This window comes from Sardina pilchardus, chromosome 4 (genome assembly GCF_963854185.1).
Source record: "Sardina pilchardus chromosome 4, fSarPil1.1, whole genome shotgun sequence".
NCBI classification, from domain to species: domain Eukaryota; kingdom Metazoa; phylum Chordata; class Actinopteri; order Clupeiformes; family Clupeidae; genus Sardina; species Sardina pilchardus.
In genome coordinates, this window is record NC_084997.1 from 17,749,411 (window position 1) to 17,762,876 (window position 13,466).

Sequence of the window (13,466 nt, forward strand, 5' to 3'; positions counted from 1 at the left end):
CTAGTGAGTGATTGATAAAACCTGTTGTTTTCAAATAGACAGGGAGCCAGCGTGTCACATCTTGTGGTGGGAGCAAGATAAATCTCCTGACAGAGCAGATAGATGGACAGGTATATCAAACCTGAGGGAAGAGAGAGACAGAGAGAGACAGAGACAGAGAGAGGGAGACAGAGAGAGAGAGAGAGAGAGAGAAAGAGAGAGAGGGGGAGAGAGAGAGAGGACCAGGCACAGTGGGCAGAGAACTGAAAGCAGAGGGGCTGTGACGAACACATTTGATGAGTATTGATCTTCAGAAACATTCAGACACCTGTGGGTGGGGATGACAGTACTGGCTACAGATGTTTTCAAGAGCTGTGAGTGTGGAATGGATGCTGATAGATAGACAGATAGATAGATAGATAGATAGATAGATAGATAAAGAAGAGCCCTATAAACAACTACCTACTATCTTTTAGCAACTACACCTGTCCACTGAAGTAATTCAATTTCACATCTCGTCTTCAGCGTAACGCACTAATCCTCCTGCAACTGTTGCTTAGCGATGACTCAGGCCTGCCGATTTTAAGCTAATCTGCCGCCATGAGCCACCACTCTCCGCGGAGCTGCAGGGGACAGTCTCTATGGTATGCGTCTCTGATTACCTGTGGGAGTACATTTCTCCAGAGAGGAGGAGGAGGAGGAGGAGGAGGAGGAGGAGGAACAGGAGGAGGAGGAGAAATAAAGGCATCCTATATGCTTTCTTCCCTTTCTCTCTTCTTTTTTTTGAAAAACAGAATGTGCTTAAGAAGCAGTGTCTGATGAATGAGTACGCATGACAAATGTGTTTATAAATATAGCACCCTGATAAAGGGCACAGCACAGCACACAACAAGACCTACATTTGCATTGGTGTGGACAAAAAAAATCGGCTGACACAAGCATATCCTCTCTTTGGTCTGGTGTTCTCTATATTCCTCTGTTTCACTTCTCAGGCCACCATGTATAAAACAACACAATCTGCCCGAAAGGGCTAATGGAAAAAACTCTGAGTTGTTGAAATGTAATAATTCCTAAGCTGATTATATATCAACTAACTTTATAAAAAGAAAAAGCAGTCTCACTGGGCTGACCTTCTGTCTCGGCTCAGGGTGGATCGGCTCTTTATAGGAGTGGCAAAGAGAGTTCACTGATCTCTTAAATATACGCTATGTGATCTTTTCTTTGACATGCACTGTAATGTTAGACCAGGCGAGCACTGGGAAAATATGTGAACATAAAGTGACCTTTGCTCTGTACAATTCTCGACTATGTGGCTGTATGCTCCAACAGCGCAGGTCTCCAGCTGTGTCCTATACACTATAGCTATACATACTGCTAAGACCATATGATATGTATACATACTGCTAAGACCATATGATCCGCTCATTCTGTTGGCAGACACGTGACAAAATCTGCTGGAAAAACGCCACAATAATTAGCATGTGTCAAAACACAACTGATAAGTGGGGGAGTGTGGCTTATCACAAACCCCCAGTCTCATTGATTGCAAGTGGTTTAATAATACCCTCTACTAATAATCTTTATTATGGACTCGAAGGAGAGGTCCACTCACATACACATACACACTTAACAAACAAGACAAAACCAAGTAGACAGACAGCCACACAAAATACAGTAATTTGTCACTGTTAGTTTAAAAGAAACGGTGCAAACGATTGTGCCAGTGCTTACGAAGCCTGGATGTGAGCCGATATCCCATCATGGGGCAGGTTAAGGCCTTGATAATACAGTCATCAGATAAGTCCAAACGACACATGAAATTGAACACCAGCTTGCACAACAATGCCAGACAAGTTGGTACATTAGACAACACAAACAGCTGGCTGGCACTGTGCCACCTAGGGACACGCAGCCACAACCTCATGGCGTCATTATAAGCCACCTTTAGCGACCACTGAGTGGGAACACAAAATGGTCTTAATTACATGTGAGTAAAAGAGGAACACACAGAGGCTCACAGGATGTTGTGTGTGTGTGTGTGTGTGTGTGAGGGGGGGGGGGGGGGGGTTACAAAAATATTATGCAACAAGGGTGGGAAAGAAGCACTGTGACCCTTTTCACTGAACATAGAAGTCTTCTGTTACATCCCAGTTCCAAGATCATGGGAGGGTCCATATTTGGAGAGTTATAGGACTGGTATAGTGAAACAGGTTCTCTTCCTAATTTGCATACATGTCTAATTATTCTTTTCTTTTGTGATCAACTGTTTATTGAGTTTCATAAACAAGGGGGGGGGGGGGCAAGACGGTTACATTTACAGCTAGATATTAAAGCATACACAAGGTAAAAGAGTGGAATAGAAAATACAAGATTATATTAAAAAAAATGGGATTTTTACAGAAAGAAAGAGCACTCAACAGCAATATGTATTTCACACATAAAGGCAACTCATTACACAAGGGGCATGAGATCTTGGACCCTGCATATTACTGTAATGCCTCCCATTTTTGCAGAGTGGATAACTGGGCCTTGTTCAACCGGGCAGTATGATATTCTAAATTTGTATACGCGATTTTCTTAAATTTCCCCTTGGGGATCAATAAAGTGTCTATCTATCTATCTATCTATCTATCTATCTATCTATCTATCTATCCAAATAGAGAGAACGGGAGACGGGTGGGGTGAGAGTCAGACAGGCTAAATGGCAAAACGTTTGTGCAATTGCTTGGACCTCATTAGCATGCTTTGCCTCCACACACATTCCTCTGACGTTCTCAGGACGTCATCACGTCACACCAGTGTTCTGGGACCTTTTAACTTTTCCTGAGTGACATAACCTACGCGTCATAATGCAACTAAAGGACAAAGAGATAGTGAGCGAAGAATCTGGAACAAAAGAACGAGGAGGTCGAATGACGGATGGAGACAATGAAAGATGACCTCTGTTTAATTTTAAAGATAATTACTGGCAGGAAGGAGAACATATGCTGGTGAGATATCTGGACCATATGTATGGGGAAACATTAATCTAAACAAGAAAAAAGATACAGTCTTTTAGGCCCCCACCATCAACTTTGAGGCAGCACTGTTTGGAAGGCGTTAGTCAAGGGTTAGGGTTAAGTGCCTTGAAGTCAACGGTGGGGGCAGAAAAAAAAAATCAAGCTTAAAAACCCCACAAGAACAACGATCAACTCAAGAGCTCCTGCAATTTCATGTGAGCCAGAGGAAATTAACTTAATTGCCAAACAACTTCAAATTGGGTGTTGTGCATACTATTCCATGTTTTTAATCTAGAATCTCTGCCATTATAGGGCACATGGGTGTAAGCCTGGGTGTTATTTCTGTGTTGTGATTCATGGAGGGATGTATTCTTTATTTACTGGGGAAACCTGTCCATCCAATTAGGTGTTACGAATTCCCAAGTGCAAAAGCAGACATGGTTGAAGAATACGCAATATACTGTGAGAACATATCCATAAAAAGAGGTACATGAAAACAAACTGAGAGGACAAAACACTGGAGATTTGAAACACGCCTTGTGAAGCCAAACAGATGCAAGTTAATCAGGGGTATGACCAGTTGAGGCTTTGTATTTATAAGAAGGAGAGAGTGAAGCAAAGCCTTAGAAACAGTTACAGAACATTATCCAAATGCAGGGCATTATCTAAATCTGGTTTAAGTGGTCCAGGGCAAGTGGTATTTACTAAAGCAGACGTGGTTTTGCCATGTGATTTTCTCTTGGCTGTTAGGACTTCTTCAGGCATTCGTACAGGAATTTTGTGGGCCAAAAACATGACAATGCCCAATATAAATTAAAATGGTTTACCCTGAAGCCACCGAATATGCACTCAAAAACTGAATCATACACTTTGCAAAAATAATGTAAGTATTGTTCAGGAAGAAGTTTACAGTGTTCTGCCTGTGATGTCTGGGTGGGTTTTCCAGGTCTGAGGGTTTTTATTTATCCTTGCTCGTGGCATTCCTGATTATATGAGAGGATTGTGATGGGAGTTGGATACGGTTACGTTCATCTCTTCACAGCTTGATCTCATTTCTACAGAATGTCTCTGGCTCAAAATGGCCAATAAATCTCAGCACTTCTATCTAATCTCAGGGACTGGTCCACGAAATTTATAAGTAACTGACCTGGACATGCCATGGATTTAACATGAAAATGCTGAAGATTAGGTTGCATAAAGGGCGCAATATCATGCGGATACAGGTTAAACAACTGGTTTGAGGGCATTTCAACTCAATGCACTGTCTACACGGCTGAAAATAAATAAATAAATAAATAAAACATCCAGTGAATCACAAGCGTGATGAAATAATTGAGACAATGCATGCATGTGCATGTCCTGTTTCCTATATTAAATTCTATGAGCAGTAATGCAATTGTATTGGATTTAGGCAAGGTCCAGGCAGATGCACTCAACAGACAGAGCCCATGGGCCCTGCTTCATACTACATTCTATGTTTGCACAGCAGGATTCAATATTATTCTAGGAGATTTCAATCACTTTCATTACACCCACTGGTGAGTGTGTAGGCTATGGCCGATTCTTTCAAGTTCCAACCTGTTGACAAGGGAAACACAAAGGCTTGCACAGAGCTACCCATTTTCTATGCTTTGCATGCTTCCAAAAGAGTTTTCATAGATCTTCCCTGTAATATCCACAACTATTTCCGCTGGCTTAAATTCTGCAATATCTCCTGAGCAATACAGTTGTGTCCTGGCTAACGCAATCAAGGCATGACGCGCCATGAAACGAAAGCTCTTAATTTCCAGGGAATGTTTTCAAATAGTAGGCTATGCCTACTAAATAGATTTGAGCATGAATTCAGAGCCTATTAAGGGCTTGGATGCAAACATGCCAGCAAATTAACGTTCCAAATTAAGACCCAGTTCAAACACAGTGAGAGGTTGTTTGTTGCTTGTGAGTGCTTATGAGTTTGATAGTAGGCTATAGCATGTAACTAATTTTCTGATTAAAGCTTTAGGCTACTGGTTTGCGTTTGGAAAACGAAAACTGTTCTTTCATCTATGAACAGCCCTATTCGTTCATTTCGTATCAGTGATTGTGCCCAGACCAGAGTCTGTGCCCCGCTGAAGTGATGTAGCCTGTTTGAGCACGCGACATCCATCTCTCTGCAATGTTGTGCTGTAAGTGGCAATTTAAGGACATAAGAAGCATATACTCACCGAAACACGAGTTGATGAAGCCATACCAACTACAGCCGTGTTTCCCGAGAAACCACCTTCCTCTGATACTGGACGCAAAGCTGAGGGTAGTCCCGCATAGGCAAACCATCATGTCACTAACACTGATATTCAGGAGAAGCATATTCACTGGAGTCCGCAGTGTCTTGAACTTGCAGAAAAGGATCAACACTACAAAGTTGTTGATGAACCCAAAGGTCATGATAAACCCCAGTATCACTGAAATGACGATGAATCCCGCTCGGGGAAGTGTATGGGTAGTTGCGTTCCAGTGGTCCAGAAATGAGTCCTCGTCACTCACATTAAAGCTGTAATTTAAGTCAGGCAAGTCAGAAAACATTTTGGACAATGTTCTTTAATTTGGCTCTTGATTTGCATCAAACCAAGTCGCTCGTTATCCTTCAAAGAGTCCATTAAAAACCTGTTGATTCTCCGTCGATGTAGTTTGCAATAGACCGACACTTACATGATGTAAACGAACATTATACGTCCTGACATTTCAAAGGATGCGACTTTGGACAGGCTAATTACGAAAAAGCCTTCAATGTGGAACTTCTAGTAGACACTGTTTGAATCCGGTCAAAAGAGTTCGCCTTGATATCCCATCCGCGCACGTTACAGTTGATAAGAAGCGGGGGAAATAGTGTCCATGTATTGAGCAGTCCCGTGACTTCTGTGTAGGTGTCCCGTTATGTTTGACAAGCCTATTAACGGTCTTTTGTATGTTTATATAGATATTCTTGCGGGTTGATATAGTTAGACCTATTGTTGTCCTTTACAGCACTCATCAACCAACACGTTGTTAGTACCGTCATTATCATTTCAACTACAACTACTAGCGTAGGCTACTTAGTTTAGTTTAGTCTAAGACAGCACTTGACAAACCAAACCTTTGGCCAACAAGTTTAGTCAGCCGACGAATTAGAAAATAATTTCTTGGTCAGTTGAAGTAGGCTATAAAAAATGTCAACAACAGTCCATCTGATGCTGCCAAGAAACGTCTTGAAGTTCAAGCGCATCCACCTGTGCATAGCGTAGGCTACCCAAGCACAGAGATGTGCGACTGTTAGAGGCGGGCAGACTATAAAGGCACGTCTGACGTCATGAGGGACCAAATACAGGGGGAGCTGATCGCTGGCTGCGTATTGGAAGACCTCATTTTACTCGTTTTGATCTCTCTCACACACTCTCTCTCTCTCTCTCTCTCTCTCTGTCTCTCTCTGTGACATAATGTTTCTGCAGTAATACTGCACACCAGCGAGGGAGGACAGAACATAAATAATTAGCTGATATGCTCTGAAGTTTGAAAGGCAGACTCTCTGTGTCGGCCTGGGGACACCCAGACCTTCTCAATTGGGAGTGAGTCTGGAAAGAAATGGGTTCATTGGCTAGCAGCGGCATATCAGTGGATTTGAAACATTAAACACCGAATCGTTTCAAAAAAGTGTAGCAATCTTGTAGATGAAGGTTTTAAATGTAGGCTAGTTGTTTACTCAGATCCAGAGAAATACACGAGTAGCGACTGCCCATGTGTTAGGGACATTGGAAACGGGCTTCAGTGTCCTCTTGGCCAAACGGACCTGCAGAGCAAATCCCAGTTTTTTCGAAAGGTCGTAGGCTATCGTATGGGTATTCCCAGGTTATCTGTGTGAGCTAGTGTTACAATAATCTTTCACCCTAGCCCATGGAATATAGGCTGAATATATTGATAGCAAGATGACAAGGGTAGCCATATGATCTCCCTCTAAATTCTGTGTTGAAACATCACTCACTAATGCACTGGCATGTGCCAGAGTGTAAACAATTAATACCAGTCTGAATGGTATTATTTGTGTTTCCCTTGTGTTCATGTCCATGAGTATTTATGATTATGGTATTTAAACAATGCCATTGCCGTCATGTGCAAAATGATTAATTGAGTAATTAGTCATATGAAATTCTGATTATTGTATTTAGCAGACACTTTTGTTCAAAGCGACTTACAGAATAGCATTACAATAGCCAAAACAGTTACAACAAATAAATAAATAAAAGCCAACATTAAGCAAAATAGTAATAATAGTAATAATTTAACTAAAAGATCAAACATCAATAATGAAAATAAACAAATAACATAAATATACATACCAACACTCTAAGAATTGATTAAGTGTAAACTGTACAGATAAGTCTTTAGACACCTCTTGAAAGATCCAAAACTATCACAGGAATGCAGAACACACAACTCATTCCACCAACAAGGAACAACTGAGGGAAAGTCTTGAATTTGACATTTATGGCCGGTTGACACACCAGACGCTCATCGGAGGACCGCAGTGGGTGATTGGGGATGCAGAGATGGATCATGGAATTGAAATAGCAAGGACTCAGAGAACATTGTTGAGTAGCCTAATAAGCAACATGAAAAGATATTCAGGAAACAATATGAAATGCCTTAGCTGTTTATAAACACACAGAGATTCAGTCAAACTGATACAGATAGGGAGGAGAGTAAGATAGTGCAGGCACAGCACAACAACAACAAAGTTATTCCAGGGCCAATCATTCCAATAGTATGGGCAAAGACTTTTTCCTGGGGGCCTAAATTGTATAGCCTACATTTGTAATCTTCCCATAACCACCAGACACCAGAGATGAAAACCCACTCTTTGAGACGATCAAAAAGGACAAAGTGTGAGTTTCACAAGTTCAAAACCTCTGAAAAGCGTGTTAAAGGTGAACTATGCACGTTTTTTTAGCTTTATTTGCCTTGACTGACCAGTTCCAGAGTCATTGGAATGGTTATTTGACTTATTGGGTTGAATGATGGCTGTCTCGCTTTCCCCTAGCGCCTGTGAGCAGAAAAAAACACACTGGCAAGTTTGTGCCACCGGGTCGGTCGGCCAAGCAGAATGTTTAGCAGCCTCGCGATCATGCTCATGAAAAGGCAGACTGACCACTGGAGTAGTGTTGTAAAATAGACAGGGGAAGCTCTGCAGAGAAACATGCAAGCGTAAAGCGAGATAACAGTGAGGCCATTGCCAAACCTGCACAGTTTCTCTTTAAAAAAATGCACAATCTTTCATGCTAATCTACTGTATATCAAAATGCTTAAACATGAAGGGGAGAAATGGTTGAATGAAATGGAATCACCAGAGGACCTTTTGAGCGCAGCTGCAGGAACATAAGCACTCTTGTGTGCGGTGTTATTGTGCCAATTGGCAGACTCCACTGTATAAAAGCATTATTTAATGATGTTAAAGCTGAACAGACACTTTGAACTTTGCAGTGATCCGAGTATCTTTGATTTGACTCCACCCACCTAGCATCTCTGTTCATTTTCATTTCACCAAGATACATGTCTGCCTCCTGGCGAGCCAATCAGTCATGAGAGGGGATGATGCTACAGTCAAAGTCGAACATCAAAAAAGTCTGAAGAATGTGTACATTTTCAAAGTAAATACATTGCAGTAAGTTCTATTTATTTCAACGGTTACATCATCCAACATGGAACCATTGTTTTTCATTTTGATTCGCCGCCCCCGAAAGGAGAGTAGGCCGAACACAATTTTCTGTGAATATCTCGAGAACCATATAGGGCCCAGGATGACCCAAATTGTTTTTGTATGTTGGTCTCCAGGGGGCATGTCAATACATGCCTCATGTGAGGTATAGCACCACTAGTTAAAAATGAAAAGGCAAAAACAAGGTATTGTAATCACTGGTATCTTTGGCTGACAGGTTCACACACACACACACACACACACACACACACACACACACACACACACACACACACACACACACACACACAATATGCATACAATTATTTACACACAAAAGTATGGGATGGAGTACTGCTCTGCAAACCATCTAGTTTGACTGATTGTCTATCAGTCAAACTAGATGTTTATCTGGTTATGTTGCTGATTACAAGCCATTACCAAATACTTTTCTGGTACTTGTTGGTGCTCTGACTGCCCTTATCAAGGGTTTTGTTTAGGTTTGTCAACTTTGACGCATCTGGCGTGACTCTCACGCTTTCAGCATCAATCTCATGCTCTCACGCAAACGTGAGAAATGCGACAGGAGACCAAATTAAGGCATGGATCTTTAGACCAACAGCTAGTCTAATTCTCTAGGTCTAAAACTCGCGGCCCGCGGAACGATATTTTGTGCCCCCAGCCTGAAATCGACGCTTAGTGTTAGTGCGGCCCGCGCATATGCATCTGGACGTCTTATATTTTTGTAACACTCGTGAGCTTCTAGGCCGGTAGATCGAACTACGGTGACAAATATCATATGTAGCCTACGCTCCACCTGCTACACATCCAGTGTTTCGATCCAAATGCCTTTTGGAGATCATGATCGATCATCTATTGACAGATCACTGTGCGTCTGTGAATGGAGGTGCGTCTGTTGCGTGAACGACAGTGTTTACAGCATAACATGCTTATTTCGACCCTCTGCCCAACATAACTGGAGGTGCCAGTGGTAATCGAAACGATTGTGTCTGTAATGGACTTGGTACAGTAGGATACAGACAGCTGAAAAGGGCACTCGCGATTGGCACTGATTTGTATACAAAGGCTTTGTTGCCTATCAGTTTACTGTTGTTGGTTTACATTTGACTGTTTTCCTGTTAATTCCTTATGGGTGAAATGACAAAAAAAGCAAAGAGCATGTGGTGTGTCAAAATCTAAACTTGTGCTATGTTGTATAAGCCTATTTCACAAGTAGCGAAGAATAGGCGTGACTGATGTAAAGCCTAATAAGGCTAATATGATCATACATCTTGCAACAAACATGAAAACGGTGCAACAATTTAGGCTAATCTTAGATAATTACTATGTACTGTATGTCTCTGTGTGGTATATACTGTATACTGTATCATGTAGCCTAGACATTGTTATCGGGGAACATGCAGGGCCTTGTTCTGTTGACCTTGTTGCTACTTGGCATGAAGAACAGGCCAATTATGAGTTCTGTCAAACATTGGTGGTAGGTTTAGAAAAAAAAAAGTCAGCCCATTTTAATTGCAATAATAACAATAACCGTGGTCATTTTGGTCATGATATCACATTTTATCTCACAGTGGCCGGTAAAAAAGTTGAGTGACCGAAGAAAATAGTTCAGACGCTATACAAAATATTGACAGAAGAACTTTTTTTTTTTTTTTTTTAGTTTGTTCTCTTAGCTCAGTGTTGTGTTGTGCCACCGGACATGTCTTAGGAATGCACCTGTTTATTTATGCAGTTTCAGGGTCTATATAAGGATGCAGGCCCCTCCATTAAGTCCACTATCCTGTGCTCATGTGCTGCTATCTTTCTGTAGAGGACAAACTATGGCCTGTGCCATTATTTATGCCACTTGGAGTGGTACTCAGCTGTTTGCAATTCAGAAACCTCACCATGAGAGACTGCACTGTAGCGTTAAGGAGCCAAAGCAATCACTATGTGGCCATTCTGATGGGGTTTGGTTCAATTTCAAATAGGTGTCCTTGCGCTAAACTCAAAAAGGGCTGCTGGATATCATTATTGTGTCTATGGGTTTGAAGGATTGAGTGTGCAAGGGTTGAAAGTGTGGAAGACTCTTTCAGTGCAATGAGGAGTCAAAACATTTGTTGATCACATGAATGCAGCTTAATTCATTAAACCTATACGCAGTGCATTACCTTGGCTGGTCAGTAGATAAGAGCTGATGAAAAAGAAACAAATCAATAATCAATAATTGATAGAATCTCTTGCTGCCTGCTAGAGCCGAGGGGCTCGGAATGTGAACTACTGTATGACCCCCAGTTACATCTAACATGAGGAGGAAAACAAGTTGCTGAAAACATGGTGCATTTGACTGCCCTGCTCTGCACTGATGTGAATTGCAAAGACAATCGTACGCCTGAGCTCACGTAAACACCTCCCAGTAGTGAGCGTACTGCGGTCTGTGGTGGATCCTCATGCTGTGCATGTGTGTGACCTTTGACCTGCCTCTGGTTATCTCGAGTGCATCCTGTGAGAGGGATGCTGTGTGTGTCACTTGACACTAATTGTCCATTCACAAAAGGGATGTCAGGATCAACATCTTTTGCAGCAAACAGAAAAATGATATTTATTCTGTATGAAACGCAATTGAATATAATATGTTGAAGACATCTCAGTGCCATAGCGCTGGTCAATTGCCATACCACTCTCACAGTGCATTTATGAGAGGTATAGTTATTCCCAAAACACATTTTCTTTATTGAGGGTTTGCAGCTTCTGAAGTGCAAAAGAGTAGATTTCTGACATGAAGTCCTGAAAAATGTCTGGAGAGTACACATCACACTGAAGAGGCATCCTTTGCATGGACTAGTATGTGTCCCATGGCCATGCTTAAGACATCATTGGTGTCCTTGTGAGTTTTCTAGTTTCTCCTACATGTCAGGGGCGTGCTGGACCTCGTACAGGCAAGCCTTTCTAGTACATGTAAGATTGATGTTGTATGTGATTTATGTGACAGGTATTCAAAGGTTAAACAAGCCCTGTTATGGTGACTCAGTCCCCTCACCAGGACAGTATGACCTCCATTTGACTCAGCTACTGAGATCAGTACATTTGTACACTACCTTGGAAATGTATGCGTGATTTGGATACAGCAACTACCAGTGAATAATGTCTTTAACCAGGACTTCCATGCCAATGTCACATAAACAAGAGTTCTATGCTGCAGTTTTTAGCCCAATGATTCCAACTCTCTTTTATACAACTGTAGCTATGGCAACCCAAACAACTACGTTCAATAAGTCAATAAGTAGCATAACATTATGGTAGAGTGTTGATGTATAACTTACAAAAAGTAAATACACATCTGAGACGCTATACCAAGCTGCCAAAAAAGGTGTTGCAGACTCGTAGTACACTCGTCGAAATGTTGGTTGTAATACAATTGAGCATCGATTGGAGGAAGGAGTTTTTATTTATAGAAAACCCAGATGAAAATGTAAAATGAAGACATCCCACCTCCATCACATTTCTGGAGTGGGTGGAGAGAAGATGTCATCAGATCAGAGAAAATGTCATCAGACAGAGAGTCTTCTGGCCACCTCTCACACACTACATAACACTGTGATGTTGCTACTGTTGGGCATGTTCTCTGACTGCCCCACATACAAACAAGTTAATGTTCAGAAATGGCATACAGCCACATGTAGCCTACATGCACCCACATATAGACACACATAGAAGTGCATCACACACGCACACACACTACTGTACATGCAGTAACAGGCTGAACAGGCTGGTATAGGAAAGCTGGCTCTGTCGTTGGCATTGAGCAGGAGTCTCTCGCTGCAGAGAAACGGAGCACGAGTAGGATGCTGGTGATGGTGAACAATGACCGCCTCCCACTACACAGCAGCACATTCATAAACAGAGAGCACGTTAAGTGGCAGACTCCTGTCACTGTCATGCTCAACAGACAGGTTGAGGAGGTCTTTTATCCCCAGGGCCATCCAACTCTTCAATAGCACACAAAAGGGGAGGTGAGAAATGCTCTCTCAGCCCCCACCATTATATCACTTTGTCTGCTACACACCTGACTTACAGGCTGTATTAGCTCCCCTACACAATCTAGACCGTGATTACAACATCTGATAACTTATTCCCTGCTATAAATCGTTCCTAAAGTATATATATTTTTTCTTCTGGTATGTCAAGCAATTGTATTATGTTTATTCTCGTCTTTTCTTAGTCATAGTTCATATATAATAACAAGCAAAGCAAATATCAATCCCTACATTGTTCATGTTTGCACTATACCACCATGGCACCATTGCACACTCGCTACCATATCACCTTATAGTCATTGCACCACATGGTCAGTCTATACCAGACCTTTGTAATCACTTCGCAAATATTCAACTCATTAGTAGTAACATTTTTACTTTTCTGTAATTGATCTTTATGTATGTGAGATAGATGTGTGTGTGTGTGTGTGTGTGTGTGTGTTTGTGTGACGTTATGGTTGTATAAGCTACTGTAGTGCCTATAATTTCCCTTGGAATGACTGAAATGTATGTATCTGTCTGTCTGTCTATCTATCTATCTACAGTATCTATCTATCTATCTATCTATCTATCTATCTATCCATCTATCACACACACTGTACAAATGCACACAGTATATAAATATAAAAAGCTGGGAACAGTGTCCTCAAACAAACTCCACTGAGTGGGATGTTGGTGGTTTACTTTATGATTGTGGAAACTCACCCGCTCTCAAGGTCAAATTCAATCTGCTCTACAGTATGTTGT

The 13,466-nt window shown here is 41.6% G+C and overlaps 1 protein-coding gene across 1 annotated transcript in view; it reads right to left on the minus strand.

Moving 5' to 3' along the window:
* The window catches only part of tmtops2b (teleost multiple tissue opsin 2b), a 28,483-nt gene extending 22,943 nt beyond the window's left edge, over positions 1-5,540 (minus strand). The window contains exon 1 of the mRNA XM_062534399.1: positions 5,183-5,540. Coding sequence (XP_062390383.1) covers positions 5,183-5,540 — 358 coding nt within the window. The remainder of the gene's footprint in view (positions 1-5,182) is intronic.
* Positions 5,541-13,466: the final 7,926 nt, after the last annotated feature.